The following is a 19,260-nucleotide window of genomic DNA, read 5'->3' on the forward strand; positions in this document are numbered from 1 at the left end:
CGCCGCCAGCCCCTTACCGTGGCTGGAAGCGCGGGCTCCACGGGGAATCGGACCCCGCACCTGTGGGTTCCCAGACACGCAGTGGTAAAGGCAGGCGCGTTGGCCACTACACTACCGGCACCTGGGGCATGGGCTCAAACATTTTGATGGTATTTGTCTCACTAGTCGACTCTGCACAATAATGAGAGCTCTCAGCACAACATATGATGGCTTTGTGGGTTTCGCTATCATTTCGACCAACTCATTTCAACACTAATGAAACCCCGTATTTCCGGTAAAGGGGCCCCGTGAGTACAACACTGCGGGCGCATTGTTGTTCCCGGTCAAGGGCTGAAGGGCCATTCTGTCCCACCGTGGTGTGTTCTCCGGCCGTCATTCTGGCGGCACGGGGCGGCATCGCCTGACCAATCGGGAGGCCTTTAGAGGGATACATCATATCGCGTTGGTCCGCTCCTGACGTGGGAGGCCTTCTGACCCGCACGGTTCACTCTGGATCGACGCATGAACTGTCACTAACGTAACAACACCCTTGCTCGCCGCGGGTGGTCAACTAACTGGCACATAAACTCCAGTTGGGCTCAACGAGCCCATGCTAGAACAGGGTCGGAGCAGTGAGCTGGAATCACTTTTGGACTAGGGTGGGAGCGCAAAATTCCGTCCAAAAAAATATCGTACAGGAGTCAAAAATTCAAGTCACAAAAGCTGCAACTTGTGAGTCAGTGATGATGTGATGTGATGGTTAGATAGTGATGATGATGATGATTAGATAGGATAGTGATGATTGGATGCTCTAGCCAACAAAAATATACATTCCAAGTTGGCATGGATGTTAAATGATCAACATGACAAGTTTAGACAAGTTTAGTTCATTTGGAAGGCATTTCTTGAATTTTCACTCCTACATTTCGGGAGTGATGCAATTTGGTGGTCAGGTTTCTGCGGGGAAAAGAAACACGTAGAGTAAAATATTCTATCAGGCTTTGCTGTTGTTTGCGCTAGGCTTTGCTTTGCTGGTATGGTGTTTGCGTGGTGTAATCCCCCCCCCGAAAAACTGAGGTAAAAACATGTATTTTGGTGCGTACCTGTAGATTACAAAGCATTGTGTAAAAAAGATACATGCACATGCGGCTGGAGTCGCTGGGGCTCTCAGGCTTGAAGTTAGCTAATGCTCCTTTCATACAAAGGCATGATTCATATGTCGATGAGGCAGGATAAGGCTATAGGTATCTAGGTTCTGTTAAGTCTGGATGGCATCTTTTAACCTCTGAAAGGGAAAGATGGGTGCAGTATGTGTAATCAGACATTGTCAGGTAGGAGTGGAAAAATGTACACAAAATATGGAGAAAATGAGCGAGAAATTCATGCTCATAGGGTGTTGGCTCACACCCAAAGTCGGCAGTTCTAGGATACTGGGTTGGAGTGTTCGCCGTTCGGTACTGGGAGCCCTGATTGGCACAGGACTCTTCCGTTACCTCAAGGTAATCACTCATCATAAGTTTTTGTTTCCTTCAACGTCAGAGGGCCCGAGCAACGCAAAAGTCCCTTTGTCATTCGGGCTCCCGTCCCCGTCCTCGTTGAGCAAATATTCCCCTGACCGATTTTAAGCCCCTTGTTGGCATAAAATATCCTGTTAGGCATTGTGGACCCCTAAACGATTTAGGAGAACGACCGATGTAAATCACAGGCCCGGTGTTATCCCTCCTCGGGAAATGGACCCGTAGAGCTCGGACCAGCATGAAACCGACTGTTCGTTGTTCGTGGTCTCTGGCCGAAATAGAAGGACACTCGGTCTCAGTGGTCCATATCGGTGCAAGAGATCATCTACTGATATCTGAGATCACGACCCTATGGGCAGGAGTCCTTTATGCGACCTACAGTCAGTCCTTCAGACCCTTCAGCGATCCCATCGGGCCTTTGATCTTTGATCTCGAGACCTATCGGCTGTTCTCCGGGTCCCCTCAACCGCTCTGACTCGGTGTCTCTTGGCGCCACCGTTCGGCACTGTGGCCCCTAACTGACACAGTGGCCCCTCATTGTATCAGGGACCCGAAACATTGAAAATCTGGACCCCAGCCTCGTTTCTGATTGGAACACGAGTCTCAATGGCTCAGACGGACATGGCACCGACTGTTCAGTGTTAGAGGTCTCTGACTGACCTAGACACCCGCGCTGTCTCAGGTGCTCCTCAAACGGTGCAAGAAAACCCCTGACTGATATTTCTGATCACGACGTTATGGGCCACGATTCTTTTTGTGACCTAAAGCCAGTCCTTCGGTCCCTTATGCCCTCCAACGGGGCCTTTGATCGTCGGTTCCGGTGGGCCGCTCGGACCCCCCCCCCCCCCTCCCACCCCAGGCCTTATCGAATACTTCCTTTGCCGCCTCGGAACCCTTGTGAGTACAGGACCCTTTGTTAGGCGCTATGGGCCCCTGACAGATGCAAGGCCCCAGACCAGTGTAAATAACTGACCCCGGTCTTATAGCTGGTTAGGGCGTGGGTCCTCAGACCCATACCGACACGGAACAGACTATGTGGGACGGTGACGCTTGACCGACATATAGGCCCATATCGGCTCTGGGAGTCCCCGATCGGTACAAAGAGCCCTCTGACCGTTATTTGAGGGTCCTTCTTTGCAGGTCAGGGCCCCTGAATAAGGTTTCGACCACCCCTTTGTGCCCTTAGACCCTTTAATGGAGCCCTTGATCGTCGGACCCGGTGACCTCTCTAGAGTCTGTGGGCCTCCTTCACCACTGCCTCTGGCCGACCCGGAGCCCCTTGGCAACACGGGACCCCTACTAAGCGCTGTGGGGTCCCAAGTAATGCAAATCGCCGGTCCCGGCTTTGTCCCTGCTTGGGAAAGTAGTCCTTAGACCCATGCTGCCACACAGCAGACTGTGCGTTATGGGTAGTGTCTGACCGAAATATAAGCCCTCATCGACTCAATGGGTCCCCTATCAGCGCGCAAGCCTTCTTACTAGCATTAAAGTGCCCGGCCCTGCGGGCCGGGACCCCTGAGTGAGAACTGCGGCTGGCCTTTCGGCCTTAAATCGTAGGTTCCGGGGGCCCAAACGCCCTTCGAAACCTATGAAGGGGGGGGGGCGGCCCCCTGTGCCCCTTCCCTGCCTGCGCTTCTGGCCCAAAGGCGTTCAATTGTGTTGCGTTTTTTTGTGATAACAAAACTGCGTCTTTTCGGCCGGCTATGAACCCATTTAGGGTCCAAGGGAGAGGGGAAGGGGTGGGCGCTAATAAGATAAAATCTATACATTTTCTTGCGGGTGCAAATGTATGTCAAGACTAATCGAACACAAAACAGCATCCTTTTAGAGCGCAAAGCCACATTCCATCCCTCCTAGAGATTTTACGGGTTTGTCCATAAGACTAGAAACACGCTTCAAAAGCAAATTCTCAAACAAGTCGTGCGGACAGATAGAAAGTCGCATACCTTGGAGGGATTTACGAAAGCACATCTGGAATTGCCACCAGAAATATGCTGGAAGTCAAAACGTTTCGACAAAAGCTACGTGACGTCCTTGTGTCCGCATCCAGTTGACGTCAATGCGAAAAGAAATAACACCCACTGCCTATCATTTTGCAACTTAAAAATATTTATGAAGCGAAATTTGTCGAATCATATAATTCGAGTTTTGGAATATCTCAGAAGACATTGTTGTCTTCAATTTTGGTCGCATTTTCTTCCACACAGAATTGAAAACAATTTGGTGAGCGCGACCTTTGCAGCGCATATCATGTGCGCCATTTAGGAGACTTGGCGTTTGCAATGGCGTCGAATGGCGTTCGCGTGTGGGGTTGCCCGCGTGGGGGAGGGCACTGCTAGATGTTGGCTACCTTTGAGGCAAAAATTAGGTCTCAGGAATATTGGTTTTAATGGTAGTGTGAGCTGTTGTTTTTGATCAGGTACGATCAGGGTTCAGTATTTTCTTGTTCGTATGTTCTTGTATGTTGTGGTATCTTCACGCGTCCGATTTTCGTTTCCCTGGGAAGTGGTTTTGCATTTAACACGATTGCTTGATGTGCCTACAGTTGTAAGTCTACTTTTAAGGTAAATGAGAACAGTGTTCCGACGTCTGCATGTGTCGTGAGCATAGTTATCAGCTAGCATACCAAGGCTGTGATCCATTATCAGTGTGGTGGTCTAAATTTGCTGTTTTTAACATCATGCACAAATGCAATGGGGCTGGAAGCAACAAGGTTCAGTGAAGTATTCCCTATATTCATTTCATTTGAATGTGTACTTCTATCCAGTAAGTGGGTGTCATTCTGCTAGAAACCCTAGGAACAAGAACAAAACATGTTCAACATGATTTGAAAACCCATTTGTCGCTGTTACTTTGAACATCAAACCATTTACACATTTGTTTTTATTCTAGTGGTGGTATTGTTTCTTAGACTATTGGTATGATTCAAAGACAACAGCTGGTCCAAATCTTTTAAATGGACATGCATGAGCTCTAGCCCTTGCCACCCAGTTATGCACATTCAGTCAGTGATGTCAGTCATGTACACAAACCTACTTAGCTATCAGCATTTTGGCATGAGTCTGCTGTGTATGACTTTGGCTCTTCCACCTGAAGGATAGCCATGATGCCAGGTTTGTAACCTGTTATGAGGTCTTAATGATGTGCTGGTCTGTGGGTCTGAATTTCTAAGATTGCCTAGTGAGCTTTCATACATGCCTTACAACTTCTAAAGGGTGTCTTGCAACTTCTCAATATATACAAATCACAGATATAACCTTCCATTGATCTGCAGACTTGATAACACATTGTAACTCTTCAAGGTAGCAGATCAGTGATGAATTTACCACTCACATGCAAGCCACTGCAAAAAATTAAAACACATGCCTTATGATATTCTCTGCTGTTAGGCCAAGCATGCTTGTTAGTACAACAAGCACAGATGAATGAATTGAGATATGACCACCACAGAAGCTTTAAAAGCTATGGGTCTTGGGGCAATTTGCAATATGTGAAGTTCTATCCAAGGTAACCAAATATTTATTTGCACCAGCAACGCTACAAATCACTGATTTGTCATCGTTATTAGTCATTTTTTGGCATTGCATGAAGCTCATCAGACAACATTTATGTTACTCTACTCTGGCTGTGTGTATGTTTTCACACCATATGGGGCTCTATCCTTCCATTGCCCACCTGCAACAAGCTTGCTTAGGCTTGTTGGCAGCTGAAACTGGAGCCTTGGACCTGTTTCACTTGGACCAGACCTTTGCCCTCCCCATCCTGTGTGAATATTATAATACTAATATAGTGTCAGTTAGCTCCTTTCTTGGATGGGCATTAGTATCTTATTGTTTGCTGCCTTTGGCTACAACCACCATTTTAGCTCCCTCGCTTATTTCTGCTAATTGCTAACGTAACTTGCTGGTGGGATTTGCAACCTAATCTTGTTATTTTTGTTTTGCCATCCAGCTCTTAGGAGGCAGGGAGTGCCCAAATGACATTCATAGTGTTGAGTGTTAAAATAAGGTTTAGTGTGTTGCTGGAAAAGTGGGAGGAACACTCCTGGTCACCCAGTAATGGATGGCCATTAGAAAAAAGAAAAAAAAAACAAACAGATGGTGCCTATCAGCAGTCATTTGTCTTCATGTGACCCTTTTTATACAAATTTTGTCAAAGTTGGAATGGCTTCAGGGCAGTACCACAATTCAATAAATGTCCAGCATTTGTGTTCTTTTTTGGGGACATCTTTCACCAGCATTGTTTCCACACTGCCACAAGTTCAATACAGCAGTGGCTGATTATGCAATCCTGTGATGCATGAAACTATTTTTCAAAGAATATGAGTGAGCATGTTGGTGAGGACACTAAGTGACATTCTACAATGGCTGAATGGCTGTTCAGCACCAGCATCATTATGTAGCATGTGCACAATCCACTCCATATTAGGCAACTGATGGCTTTTGGAGGAGTCAACACTGAACAGCATGATTACAGTTTTTGGTGACATGACAACAATGCCAAAAGGGTTCATAGAAATCCATTCAAATAAAAAGGCACAACAGACTGTATCAAGCTGGATTGACAGTGTCAGAGTGACAGGTTCAGTGTGCAAGCAGCAAGCTGCTCAGCATGTGCCCTAGGGATGGACTTGGCAGCTAGGTAACCAGCATCAGCTATAATGTGTTGTCCAGCATCCGACCATTCGATGCAGTCACTAACTCGGGAGCCGTGTCCGTTGCCACCGAGCTCCTGCGCTGAGGTGGAGCGGCCCTGCTGCGCTGGCCAAATGTGTGTATGATGCGGCTGACGACCAGTCCGATTCGGCCTGGCAGCACTGACCATCATCACATTGGGTAAAATACGCATCAATCGACAGTCCGGGCAGGCACAAAGAAGACAGTTATGCGTTGAAATTCCTCCGAATATGTCGGGGAAATTCTTCGAGATCAGTTTTAACAAATGTCGATTGTGAATTTTTCTTATCTTTTTATGGCTTTTGCCTAAAGTAACGGGAGTGCATAATAGTTCCATTGTGTCTCAATGCAGCATTTTCCTTAGAAAAAGTACCCATATCGGGACGGACACCGGCCAGGGTGGATGCCTGGGTACCTGCCTAAAGTTGGCAGTATGCTTGGCATCATTGAAGATAACGCCGTTGGCCCACGCCCTATTTCATCAGCGTTGGTACAATTATCACGGTACGCCATCGATAGGACGGTAGGGAAATCTTGAGGAGCGGGAATGTTTGTGCCATGCGCCGGACATATTGCTTCTCTAGTGCGACAACGTCTTAGTGATTTGTAAACATTCCTTCTCTGCTTTTTGTTGTTTTAGGGATATCTGAACACAGATGAGACGACGGCATATGATGCTGTGTCTTGGTGCACATGACATTGTGTGACATGCGCGATTGCTTCAACCTTGATGTAAAATGAAGCGTATACACGACAAGTCTGCGTCCCCAGTGCACCATCCCACGACTGACCAGTGCTGGTTTGGAACTTGAATGGAGTTTGAGTAAGAGTGGATGGTCTGGAATCGCCGACCCAGACCGTACCGTGGCACGGCACGAGCTGTGCGGTGGCATGGTGTTCGGGGATCATCTGTCGCCGCTGGCTGGGTCAGACCTGGGCGGTTGTTGTGACGTCTTCGGGGCCGTGTGCCTGGACCGATCTGAGACTGGCGCCCCGTGCCGTGATCGCCGCACGAGGCTCGCAGCTCGGCTGTGAGTGGTAACCGAGACGCTGTTTGGCTGGGCTGAGCCGGCATGCGACAAATGCAAACGCCCAGCGTGGTCGATGGAGCCTGTCGGGACAATCCGAGCGTGTGGGCGTGGGGGGGGGGGGGGGGGGGGGAGGCTGAAAGGCCTCTGGTCTCGTCAACGTAGACCTTACCAGTGGAACGCGGCGATGCGTGATTTGTTCACGGGCCTGTGGGCTGTCCTCTGCCAATCTGCTGACCTGGTCCTGATGGCCGCAGTTCTGCTTGTGTAACGCTGCTGGAGGTGCGGCGGATGATGTTCTGCGCAGCGCATGGAGAGTCAGCGGTGAAGTGCCATCGCTATGACTCGTCCTTCATGACAGGGGGCGGTGTGGCTGGCGCGATGCGCGATGCCTTGTCCCACTTCGGGACGTGCCTGCTGTTCCGCGTGCCCCAGCGGCGGGCCGTGTGGCCCGCTGCCGTGTACTTGTCCCGCCCGGGAGACGCGCTCCGGAGTCGGCACTGGACGGGGCGAGAGGCGCCGACGAGCCGGCGGCGGGCTGCTGGCCAGGCGCGGGCACGGCGGCGGCTGGGTCCGCCAGCCGGGCGCCAGTCGGCCGCTGGCGTCAGTGGTGCGGGCTTGGGGCAAACTTCCGGCTGGGAGGCGTCCCGAGATGGCGCCAGCAGAAGGTCGGTTGGATGTAACGCACGCGGAGTCCACATGTATGTGGCGGCGGTGGGACCGTTTACCGAGTGTTGATGTTATAGGTGTACTTGTTGAATGTGGCAATGATTTAGGTTCGATTTTTCCAATCGACGTACGACAGGGTGGTTTACTCCGGGGGGGGGGGGGGGGGGGAGGCGGAAACTGTGGGCTGTTTAAGCTCAATGGCATGCTAGTGAGGAGAGAAGATCTCGCAGATCAGGCGCACCAGGCTGCGGACCCTGCCTGGACTTACCGCCGATGCCAGCTGGAGCCAGGTTTGCCCTTATCTCCGGCGCCGTTGGCTGAGCCGGATGCCGCTGTGTGGAGCGGATTTGAGGGAGATCTGGAGCCGCGTCCCGGACGGCGATCCCGGGCACCCCCGACGACAACGCGTTCGCTTTTGTTCAGCTGACGTGAAGGCCGACTAGCGATTTACTTTGGGTCGGTGCCAAGTGCTCCTGGAAGCCATTGGTGAATACTCCCTTTTTATTGAGGAGATCTCGGCCGTTTGATGTATCTGCAATACAAGTGCATTGTCCGTCTTGTGACAATCGTTATGCCTTGCCTATTGCTGTAACCTACGTCACCGCGACACGTTGTTCTTGTCACCACGTTGTTCTTGTTGGCGACCAAGATCGTTGGTACCTTCGATGCGCCCTGTTTACGTGAGGTACTTGTAGAAAACTTGTTTCTGTTTTGATCGTGTTTGTTGATCGCGGTTTACTTTTGAAGACAAGTTATCTTTCTGATGTCGCTTAGCCATGAGTGTGTGTGGAAGAGACGTGTCGCTCCCCTGAAGCCCTGAAGCCATTCTTCTTGCACTGGTGGCGCATATTTTGCCGGGGAACGAGTGCGAAGGCTCCTGTTCGAATAACGGTATGCATGTTGAGTTTGCTTCCTTAGTATGAGCGATCCGATGTCCCGCATAAATCGAACACCACTGGCGACCGTGAAATGTGGCTACTTTCGGAATGGATTGATTCGCCATCGGCAGCTTGCCATTGAGCACAACAACCACGTTAAACAAAATTGGTCTCAACGAGTCGCCTGGCATTTGGGCGTAAATATAACACGTTCAGAATTGTCTCGACCGCGAGCACACTTTGTGATAAGGCATCATACAAATTATGCGTAAGGCTGGGTGTAGTCCTAACCGGGCTTTGCACACCAAGGTAAGCCGAGTTAGGTGCATTCCCAGTTTTAGCGAACATTGGCAATGACCGCCGCTAGCATCCTGCTGTGTTGAGCATTAGTCTGTTAAATGCGTTCAGTAACGCCTGACTTACAGACTTTAAGCGGGGGTGCAATCCTCATACCGTGAATTTGCCCGCCAGCTGCTGCCACCTATTGTGTATGGCAACGGGCAATGGCTTAGGATGGGGGGGGGGAAGGGGGATGGATTAGCGAGGCAGTCGCTGAGTGCGTAGGCGCGTCAGTATCATAACCCCGGCGCAGGGCGGGATCTGGGACGTTTTGGGTCCGTTGGATCGGTGAGCCCCATGAAGGCCACCAACGGGTAGCCTCGCGCTTTGATTGCAGCAGACACGAATGCCGGTAGCGCATATTCCATCCGCGGGACGTGGCAGGATTTGGGCTCCGTCCATAGTGGAGCCATCAGCCTTATGACAATACAACAAGGTGGTCAGTAGGGTGAGGGGTTGCCACAAGGTTCTATTGCTAAGGTACTGTTTAGGACGCCTTTGTGTCCACCCCCGCGCCTGGCAGCACATAGGTGTTGATGCTGTCTAACTCCTCATGATGGGGAGGTGGTGAAAATGCTTGCAGTCTGGGTGGCCCGGCTGTCTGGCGCCGGACGGGGAGCGATGGGACCCGTCGAGCGAGTCTTGAGCGATTTGGACCTGACGCATATTTAGGACAAATACGCGTCGTCCATGACATGGGACGCGACGCCGGTTCCCTTCGGCTGGTGCCAAGCGCAACACGCCTGGTACGTGTTGCGAGACGGAATGATAGAAGCCTCGGTTGATTCCTCAGCTGTTGGCCGGTGGTAGGCCCGCTGCGTTGTCGCCCTGCCCTGCCTGTTATGGCGTCTGGGCAGCGCTCTCCGGACGTAGCGTCAGGGCAGTGCTCTGTTGACGTGGCGCCGGGGCAGCGCTCTCTTGACTTGGCATCAGGACAGCGCTCTGTTGACGTGACGCCGGGGCAGCGCTCTCTTGAGGTGGCATCAGGGCGACGCTCTCTTGACTTGGCGTCGGGGCGGCGCTCTCCTGACGTAGCACCAGAGCGGCGCGCTCCTGATGTGCGCGCTGTTTGACCTTCGCAGGCTCGGCCGGCCGGCCATGTCCAACACGACCATTGTGGGCGAGGACGAGGGCGCGGCGGCCGCCGCCCAGAACGCCATCATCATTGTCGTGGACGACGCCACCGGCCAGACGCAAGAGATCGATGCCGCCACCATGCAGCAGCTCATCTGTGAGTAGGCCGGCCCGGCCGCCCCTCTGGGGCGGAGCGTCTCCTCTGTCTGGCCGTCTGCGCGCTCGCACCGTATGACTAGAGTGCTGCCTTTTTGAACATAGGATGGCTCGACGTTCGTGCCCATGATACTTACAGAGCACGATCTCCGTGGTAAGCATGACATTTTCCGTATAGGACCACTGTGGTGTTTTAGGGGATGGGGTTGCTCGCCGTGTCAACCCGCGGTCTCGGTTTGGCCGGTGTTGTGTCGGCTTCTGCGTGTCCACCGGCGTTAACGCCGCCCCGCCCCGCCCCGTCCCGCCCGCAGCCAGCAACCCGGGCGCGGTCAACATCGTCAGCATCAACCAGGACTCGCTGCAGCCGGCGGCGCCGCTGCCGGAGGCGGCCACGGCCGATCCGCTGCCAACGCCGGACGCCGACCTCAGTCAGTGGGCCGAGCCGGGGCGCTCCCTCGCGGGCGGCCACCCGCTCGCGGTGCCGGTCCGCCCCGCTTTCATCTCGCGAGGGGCAGGCTGGGCTGTGAGCCACGCTTTGCCGGCTCCCAGGGGCTGTTGTCGCGTGCGCTGGGATCACGGCGGTGTGCGCACTTGCTTTGACACACGTACCCTAGGTTGATGAAATCACACCTATGTGTATTTTTGCTATATTTTACCACCTCTAAGTACCAGCTACAATTAGTACAGGAGGGACGGCTCACCATGCCTTGTGAACGTGTCGATGTAATTGCGTTCCCCCCACCAGCAAGCGACGCCCACCTCCTCCCAACAGCTTACGTCCTTGTGTGGCCGTACCTTCAGTCCTGGACTGGGAGGCGCTGGACCGCCATGACCCGTTTGCCGCCAGCTGACGTCTGTGGTCTGTGCCTGCAGTCCTGGACTTGGAGACGTTGGACCGCCACGACCCGCTTGCCGCCAGCTGACGTGTGTGTGTGGCCCGTGCCCGCAGTCCTGGACTCGGAGGCGCTGGACCGGCTGGAATCAGCTCTCAGCTCGGACGAGGCGCGGGAGATTTTCGGCGACGGTCTGCAGTCGTTCCCCGGCATGGGCGTCAACATCACGGGCGGCGAGTTCGAGGACGAGCTGATCGGCGTGGAGCGCCACCACGCGCCCGACCACAGTGAGCGGCCGCCGGCGCCCGCGGCCGCAGACGCGCCCGGTCAGCCGCGCCGGCCGCTGACCTTAGGTCGCCCCGGGCGGCGACGCTCCCTGCGTTTGTGGTTTCGCTGATTGTGTCGACACCACGCCTTGTTAGTAATGGCCGCTGGCGGTTGTGTCGAAGGCTGCCGGCTTATCAGATTTTCTCGACGTGACACGTGCTTTTCGGGTGTGCGCTGTGCGTTCATTTTTGTCGCTCAGTCCCGTGCTTAGATGGAAATCGGGTGTGTATTCAGCGCCGGGTTTTGGGAGGGCCAAATTCCGTTCTGTTGCAGGCTGGACAAACCCCAAATTCGGTTGGATCTGCACAGAAATCAAGCAAGATTAGTGCACATTTTATTTCATCATCTGAGAAGAGTTATGGCACGTACCCACACCGTTGGATCCGCCCTTGGTCAAAAGTTGCTTAAAATCCCGATAGATTTAGCAAAAATGTGATATAAACAGTCACACACAAGTTTATTCCTGTAATGGCCGCTGCAAACGGCGCGTGAGCCGCCACTCGGCGCCAGTGTGTCGGCTGACCCGCCGGTGACCACACACCCGCGCTTTCAGGCGGCGACCGGATCCGCGGCTCGCGCGGCAGGGGTCGGCCGAAGAGACGAGCCCCGGTGAGTAAGCCGACCCGGCCCTCGCGCGGCCGACCCCGTCCTTTCGCACGCACGGGCGGGAGCTGCTCGGCGGCTGGCGCCGGTCGGCCGAGCTGGCGACAGACCGGCGCGCGGACTGGTGTCGGCCCGCCAGCCCGTCCCCTGCCACTCGTGATTGGTGGTGCCTGTGGCGGTGGGATGGTTTTGATGGTGACGATACGGGTCCGTGATTGGTGAAGTCGTTGGTAGTCGCTGCGCCTGCGGCACTCGCGGCCCGCGCTCCGAGTCTACGCGTGGGCTGGCGCGTCACGTCGCTTGTGAACGGTTTGTAGGCTACCGCCCCTGTTTTTGTACACACAAGCGTACCGCGTCTGCCGAGCGCTGGCGGTCGTCGCCGGTTGCCGAGTAGCCCGGCGGGACGGGCGGGCGCTGCTGCCGCTGACCGGACCGCCCCTCGCAGGGCACGCGTCGCTCCCAGCGGCGCGCCGACCAGACGCTGCGCGAACAGGCGGAGCAGATCCGCTCGGAGAACCTGAACCGCGAGCGGCAGGCGCAGCTGACGCCGCCGACGGCCACCGCTGCCGACCGGGAGCCGGCCAGCCCGGCCGCGCCGCCCGTCAGAGGTGGGCGTCCATATTCTATATGGTAAAGTGGGGTAGGTGTGAGTTGTAGTGGGTGTGGGTATATGCACACACGTCTTTACAATCGTATTCATGGACCTTGGCGCTGAATCTTCCAAGCATATGCTCTATACAGGGCAGCTTACAATTCCGAGCCTTGAGATCCTGCTGGACTGCCACCGCTGACCGCTGTGTTTTCAGGTCGGGGCCGAGGCCGCGGTCGAGGGCGAGGGCGAGGTCGCGGCCGCGGGCGTGGCGCCCGTGGCGGCACGCAGCCGAGCGGGAGTCTGCGCTCAGTGCCGGAAGATGGCGTGCCGCGCGGCAGGCCGACGCGCGGTGCGGCGAACTCGATGCGGAGCTTCGTGCACGCGCCGGCGGCCGACGATAGCGATGACGAGACGCTTGCGTCGCTGGTCGGGCAGCAGCACTCGGCGCCGCTGGCCAGCGCAGGTCAGTGGGGCAGGCTGAATCGTTACCCAGGCGGCGTGCGGGTGAATAGGACAGGCTTCCAACGCGTGCACTGGACGGGCACTGGGTGCAGACAGGGCGTGCGAACAGCCCATGCGCGTTGAGCTTGCAGAACTGACACTTGGTTTGGACTGTGGATCAGGGGTGCGTGGGTGACTTCATTGGTGCGATCGGGGGTTGTCCGTTGTAGGCCCGGCGGCGGCTCATGCGGACCATAGAGACCTATCTTCGTACCTATCCCTTCTCTTCAATGAAGTGACTCGCTGCAACGATTGGCCAAGTCCGGCAGACACGCTTGTGGTGTTGGCACGACGATGTTGCGTTCATGTTCGCTTGCAAACGCGTGAGCGTGAATGCAACGTGTGAACCGTGGGAATATGTAGCATATGCGCCGGATCCTCGCCGCCATCCTAGTTTGTCAGCCCTGGTCGCTCCGACGCAGCGCGCGGCGTGGCCGCTGTGGTGTCGCACCGCCGCTCGCCGGGCTGACGCACCGTCGCGGTAGGCGCCGCTCGGGCCGCGTGGGACGCACGTGCCCGACGCCGCCGGCCGTGGGCGGCGCACAATCAGCCGCCTTCTCTGACCGGTACCCTGTGTCGCAGACCCGGACTCTGGCGGCACTCCGGGTCGGCCGCGCCGCGACCGCAAGGTGCCGCTCAAGCTGCAGGACCGCCAGGAGGCGCAGCAGCCGGCCGCCGGCAGCCCCGTCAAACGCAAAGGCGGCGTCAAGGTCATGGTCAAGGTGGGCACCGCGCTCACGGCGCCAGCCGGCCTGCCCGCTTCGTGCAGCGTTCTCATCTCGCCACGGCTTTTGTTGTCCAGAGTGTCACTGCTTGCAGCGTGGACCAGGGCGGCTCCTGTTGCCTGGCTGAGGACCTGCGTGCTTGGTTGTCAGGATGTAGGCTTGTTGGCTGCTTGTCGTTCTGCTGTTCAGCTGATTGCGTTTCTGATCAGGTGCGAACCGAAGTGGAACAGCACCTCGCCTGCTAGGGTGTGCGACAACTCGCCGCAGTTTTCACTGTATGGATCACTTTCGCAGTTTGTGAGGGCACAAACCAAAGTGGGCTGCCCGCCAGGATCCGGGCCGGGGTGTCACCGTTTGTGGGGTGTGCGTTTGGGCCAGCTGGCCAGCGTGTAGGTCATAGTGCGATGCTTTGTCAGGGCGTGGACGGAGCGCCGCCGGCGGTACAGGCTCGGCAGCCGGCCCCGGACCGCCTGCAGGGCAAATGGAAGCAGGAGGAGGAGGAGGCGGCTGAGGAGGAGCAGGAGGATGAGGACGAGCAGGAGGATGAGGACGATGAGGAAGAGGACAGCGACGGCTGGCAGTCAGAGGATGACCCTGACAAGCTCTGGTGCATTTGTCGCCAGCCACACAATAACAGGTACAACGGAAGACAGCGCTACACAAACCCATAGCTACAAGCGAACAGTCAACAGCAACATACCGCGTGGAGCCGTCACACAGCTATCAAATCCGGACGTGATCTTTTAAAGAACACGCTGTTCGCTCTTCACAGAAGCATAGTTGTGTTGATTGTAACTGAAGTCAGGTACTCTCTCCGTCGCTGTATCGGAAAGGCGGCTGCTTGTGGTGGATGCGCGCCTCTAGGCAGTTGTACTCGCAGAGTGGCGGGCTTCCACGTGTTCGATGTTTCAACTGTCCTACTCGTTAGTGACAAGCTATCCTGGCGTCCGCTCCAGTGTATCATACGCGTTTTTAGTGGACGAAGAGGGAATGACTGGATTGTGGAAGCGAGTCTCCACTGCCTATCAGTGGGCCACGGAGGCCCGATCCCTCCCCTCCCTCCTGACCGAAATATCTAGGTGCCTCAGTCGTAGCATTTCCTGTGCTGTTCATTTGAGTAGGTCCTAGAGTTCCGCAGTCATACGTCGCCTGTCAGCAGTGTATCTTATTTCTGTGTCAGCCGTCCAGGATACAAGTTAGTTCTCGGCGTTCTCTGTCGCTTCGAGGGTGCAGTCATCCTTGTGTGCAATTATCCTGGATACTTTGGAGTATTTCCATGCGAGATCAGTTGGCGCCGCTGGTGATCAGTCGGCGCCACTGGTGGAGGTCAGTCGGCTCCGCTAGTGATCAGTCGGCCCCGCTGGTGATCAGTCGGCGCCGCCGGTGGAAGTCAGTCGGCGCCGCCTTGTCAGCCCCTGACGCGCCCGGACCGCGCCCGTTACAGGTTCATGATCTGCTGCGACAAGTGCGAGGACTGGTTCCACGGCAACTGCGTCGGCGTCACGCGGGCCATGGGTGAGTCGTCCGTCCGCTGCGACCTCCGGTCCCGCGCAGACGCCTCGGTCGGCGAGGCGGCCCCGCGCACGGCTCTGACGCTCTGCTCTGCCTCGCCATCTGCCCTCGGTCCTCAGGCGGCAGTCGCGCCACTCGGGCGCGTCTTGTGTTGGCACTCTCATACCGACAATTTGTCGTGAGCGTGACGTTAACAGACGCCGTCGTTTAGTCGACGCACATTCTGCCGTAAGCTCGCTTATGTTGGCGCCCTTGGCAGTCACCGCTGAGTCGTCCGGTTGGTGGACACATGCGCACGCACACACGTATCGAGCCTCCAGCAGCGCGTTGTTGGGATGCTGGCCTACCGCACTCATGTAGACTACGTCAGTGTAACAGCTGCCGGCCCCGCTCGCAGGCGCCCAGATGGAGGAGCGTGGCAAGGACTGGGTATGCCCGCCGTGTAAGCGCAAGCAGCGCCAGCGCGAGGCGGCCGAGCGCGAGGCGGCGGTGCTCGCGCGCCAGGCGGCGGCGGCGGCGCCGGCCAAGCCGGCCCGGCCGCCGCCGCCGCCGGTCCGCTGCATCGCGTCTGGCTGCGTCCGCCCCCCGCGTCCCGGCTCTGTCTACTGCAGCGAGCAGTGCATCCAGCGGCACGCGCAGGACTCGCTGGCTCACCTGAAGACGCAGCAGAGGCAGAAGCCCCCGCCGCCGCCGCCTCCGCCGCCGCAGCCTAAGCCAGTGAAGGTGGTCAAGCTGCCCAAGGTGGGAGTGCGATGTGAAGCTATGTCGGCGTACTTTGCTGTCTGGCGTTCGGTGCTAGGACTCAGGAAATTCGGTAGCATTGGTCTGACATCCGCGGAACAGGACATGTTTTGTGTTGAAACGACGATGGCTTGGCGCGAGCCCTGATCGACTCCACCCAGGCTACACAGCGGTCTGCCTGCCGTGCCTGCTCGTCGCGGTCGGGCCGCCCTGACGTGCCGCTGTTCTCGGCAGGACTTTCAGAGCCAGCTGGACGCCGGCAGCTCCAAGAAGACGATGCCACCGCCGGCGCCGGCCCCGGAGCCCGCTGCCGTCCCGGTCGCCAGCCCGCCCGCCGCCCCGGCCGCCGCCGTCGCCGTCGCCGCCCGGCCGGCCGCCAAGCCCTCCCCAGAGGCGCGCGTCATCGTGTTTGAGCGCACTTCCGGCCGTCTGCTGACGGGTGAGGGGTCCGGACGCGGCGACACGCGGACAGAGTGGGAGGGTTAGGAGGAGGGACGGGACCGCGCGGACAGAAGAGGAAGGACAGGACCGAGCGGACAGAGAAGGGACGGGACTGCGCGCTGAGAGGAGAGACAAGACGCCGTGGACTGAGAAGGGACAGGACCGCGCGGACAGAGGAAGGACAGGACCACGCGGACAGATAAGGGACGGGACCGCGCGCTGAGAGGAGGGACGAGACGCCGTGGACAGAGAAGGGGCAGGACCGCGCGGACAGAGGAAGGACAGGACCGCGCGGACAGAGGAGGCGATCATTGCTTTTTTAGTCCAGCATTGTTTAATTTGGCCCAGATGTGTGATCTGGCTGATTGATCTGGTAATGCAGCTCCAGCCTCGGCGGCTCCAGTGATGCGTGATTTTGATACCGCTTCGACATACTGAAGCAATGAGAGGGAGGTATCCACCCAGTCGGTGTTTCTTACGTCGTCTTCTGGCATTACATATCAGCTAAACGTGGCGGCCCCTGCAGGTCCCAACGCACCAACAGTGGCGAACCTGAAACTGTGGCTCAAGACCCATCCGACTTTTGAAGTCCTGAAACCGGGCATGCTTCCAGCGGCCAAGTTCTACGGGTGAGTGCAGCCACTCCCGGCTCGTCAGCGCTGTAGTTCTGAACCATTTGCGTCTTATCGCTGTCATCTCGGTGGGGTTGGCGTCAACCCGCTCTCGCTCCGCTAGGCGGTCTGTCGGCGCGTGGGCCTGTGAGACCCCGCTTTTGTGCCGTTGTTCCTGCGCCAGCCCCTCCCCAGGCGCCGGTGCCTGTCTGTGACGCCAGCCTTTGGCCGCGCATCGGCAGGAAGAAGCCGGAGCAGAAGGCGCCGCCCGGCCACATCCACGTCATCCGACCGTCGGCCGGCTCGGCGGCGCAGACGGCGCGTGCGACGCTCGGCGCGGGTGAGCGCGCCGCGGCCGCCGCAGCTGGACCGAGGGGCGCGACCGAGCCGGCGGCGCGCCTCAAGGCGTCGCTCGGCTCACCTCCCCACCGGCACCCGTCCGGAGACGGGCACCGCAAGCTCTCGGACTCGCCGGCGCACGGCAAGCACGCGGGTTCGCCCTCCCACCGGAAGCACTCGGCGGACTCGCCGGCGCACCGGAAGCTGTCGGCGGACTCGCCGGCGCACCGGAAGCTGTCGGCGGACTCGCCGGCGCACCGGAAGCCGTCGGCGGACGGTGCGCCGCGCGGGAAGACCGACGAGCCGGACGGCCGGCCGCCGACGGTGCGGCGGCGGAAGCACAAGCAGGAGGAGCGCGAGCCGAAGGAGAAGCGCATCGTCGACATTGACAAGCTGCGCTCCAACGTGAAGAAGACGCTTTGCGACGTGCTGTACAGCAGGTGCGTCCGGCCGACTCCTCCGGACGGGACGGCTGGTGTCGAGTGTCGGGCCGGCCGACTCCTCCGGGTGGGACGGCTGGTGTTGAGTGTCGGGCCGGCCGGGTCCCCCGGGCGGGACGGCTGGTGTCGAGTGTCGGGCCGGCCGGGTCCCCCGGGCGGGACGGCTGGTGTCGAGTGTCGGACCGGCCGACTCCTCCGGACGGGACGGCTGGTGTCGAGTGTCGGGCCGGCCGACTCCTCCGGACGGGACGGCTGGTGTCGAGTGTCGGGCCGGCCGACTCCTCCGGGCGGGACGGCTGGTGTTGAGTGTCGGGCCGGCCGGCTCCTCCGGGCGGGACGGCTGGTGTTGAGTGTCGGGCCGGCCGACTCCTCCGGGCGGGACGGCTGGTGTCGAGTGTCGGGCCGGCCGACTTCCCCGGGCGGGACGGCTGGTGTCGGGATGGAAACCCCGCGATATTTTTGTTTTCGAGAGGTGTTTGTTTCATATGGGATGGTTTGGGTCAAGGGTTTTATTTGCTAGTTACAAACTGCTATTCCAACAATCTCGAGTGTCAACGACGTTTCCTAATGATTCAGACGAGCCGAATGGCGGTGTTTCCAGGCAATGATTGACGTGAGTGGATCTGTAGTTTACTTTTCGCATTTCCTAGGACGAGTGTAGAGACTTGGTATTGTGTCGCTGATGCTGTGTTCTCTAAATATTACGGATTGTGTAGCTCCGCATGCTGACCAATAACTTATCTCGACAGGTGCAAGGATGACAAGAATGTCGCGAGGGAAATGACCGAAATAAAGAAGCTTGTCAACGAAATCGAGGATGAACTATTTATGCTGCATAAAGATGTTAACTTTAAGTACAAAGCAAAGTACAGGAGTCTTATATTTAACCTCAAGGACTTGAAGAATCTAGGACTCTTCAGGAAGGTGCGTCATGCTGTGTTTGCCTTAGCCGTCTGTAGGCTCCTGTTCCGCTCCTGTTTCGCCGAACTGTGTGGATCTCATTAGATTTTGTGTTTGTGTCTGACGTTGTGGGGAAGATCGCAGTGGATCTAATCCGTTACGTGAAACGAGAAGAGGCTTAACGAGCACGTTGTAGAGGTTGCTACTCGGTAGGTCAGATTTGTCCTGACATTCGGAGCTTTGTCGCGTCTAGAGCCCGGACAGGTTATCTCCACCATAACATTGCTGATGCCATTAGTTGGGATCTGCAAAGTTAGGGCGGTTTGCAGCGTTCTGTTTTGCGCATTCTCTGCGTAGTGTTGCACTGAGCTGTTGCAAC

General features: G+C 56.9%; 1 protein-coding gene across 1 annotated transcript in view; it reads left to right on the forward strand.

Annotated features, from left to right (window-relative positions):
- The first annotated feature begins 9,383 nt into the window (after positions 1 to 9,383).
- The window catches only part of pps (protein partner of snf), a 30,888-nt gene continuing 21,011 nt past the window's right edge, over positions 9,384 to 19,260 (forward strand). The window contains exons 1-16 of the mRNA XM_037226243.1: positions 9,384 to 9,400; positions 10,169 to 10,317; positions 10,628 to 10,744; positions 11,266 to 11,436; positions 12,030 to 12,085; positions 12,525 to 12,628; positions 13,010 to 13,134; positions 13,755 to 13,894; positions 14,344 to 14,534; positions 15,342 to 15,412; positions 15,807 to 15,886; positions 16,028 to 16,150; positions 16,385 to 16,589; positions 17,118 to 17,220; positions 17,445 to 17,981; positions 18,731 to 18,905. Coding sequence (XP_037082138.1) covers positions 9,384 to 9,400; positions 10,169 to 10,317; positions 10,628 to 10,744; positions 11,266 to 11,436; positions 12,030 to 12,085; positions 12,525 to 12,628; positions 13,010 to 13,134; positions 13,755 to 13,894; positions 14,344 to 14,534; positions 15,342 to 15,412; positions 15,807 to 15,886; positions 16,028 to 16,150; positions 16,385 to 16,589; positions 17,118 to 17,220; positions 17,445 to 17,981; positions 18,731 to 18,905 — 2,364 coding nt within the window. The remainder of the gene's footprint in view (positions 9,401 to 10,168; positions 10,318 to 10,627; positions 10,745 to 11,265; positions 11,437 to 12,029; positions 12,086 to 12,524; positions 12,629 to 13,009; positions 13,135 to 13,754; positions 13,895 to 14,343; positions 14,535 to 15,341; positions 15,413 to 15,806; positions 15,887 to 16,027; positions 16,151 to 16,384; positions 16,590 to 17,117; positions 17,221 to 17,444; positions 17,982 to 18,730; positions 18,906 to 19,260) is intronic.

This window comes from Pollicipes pollicipes, unplaced genomic scaffold (assembly GCF_011947565.3).
Source record: "Pollicipes pollicipes isolate AB1234 unplaced genomic scaffold, Ppol_2.1 Scaffold_5724;HRSCAF=6776_pilon_pilon_pilon, whole genome shotgun sequence".
Classification (NCBI taxonomy): domain Eukaryota; kingdom Metazoa; phylum Arthropoda; class Thecostraca; order Pollicipedomorpha; family Pollicipedidae; genus Pollicipes; species Pollicipes pollicipes.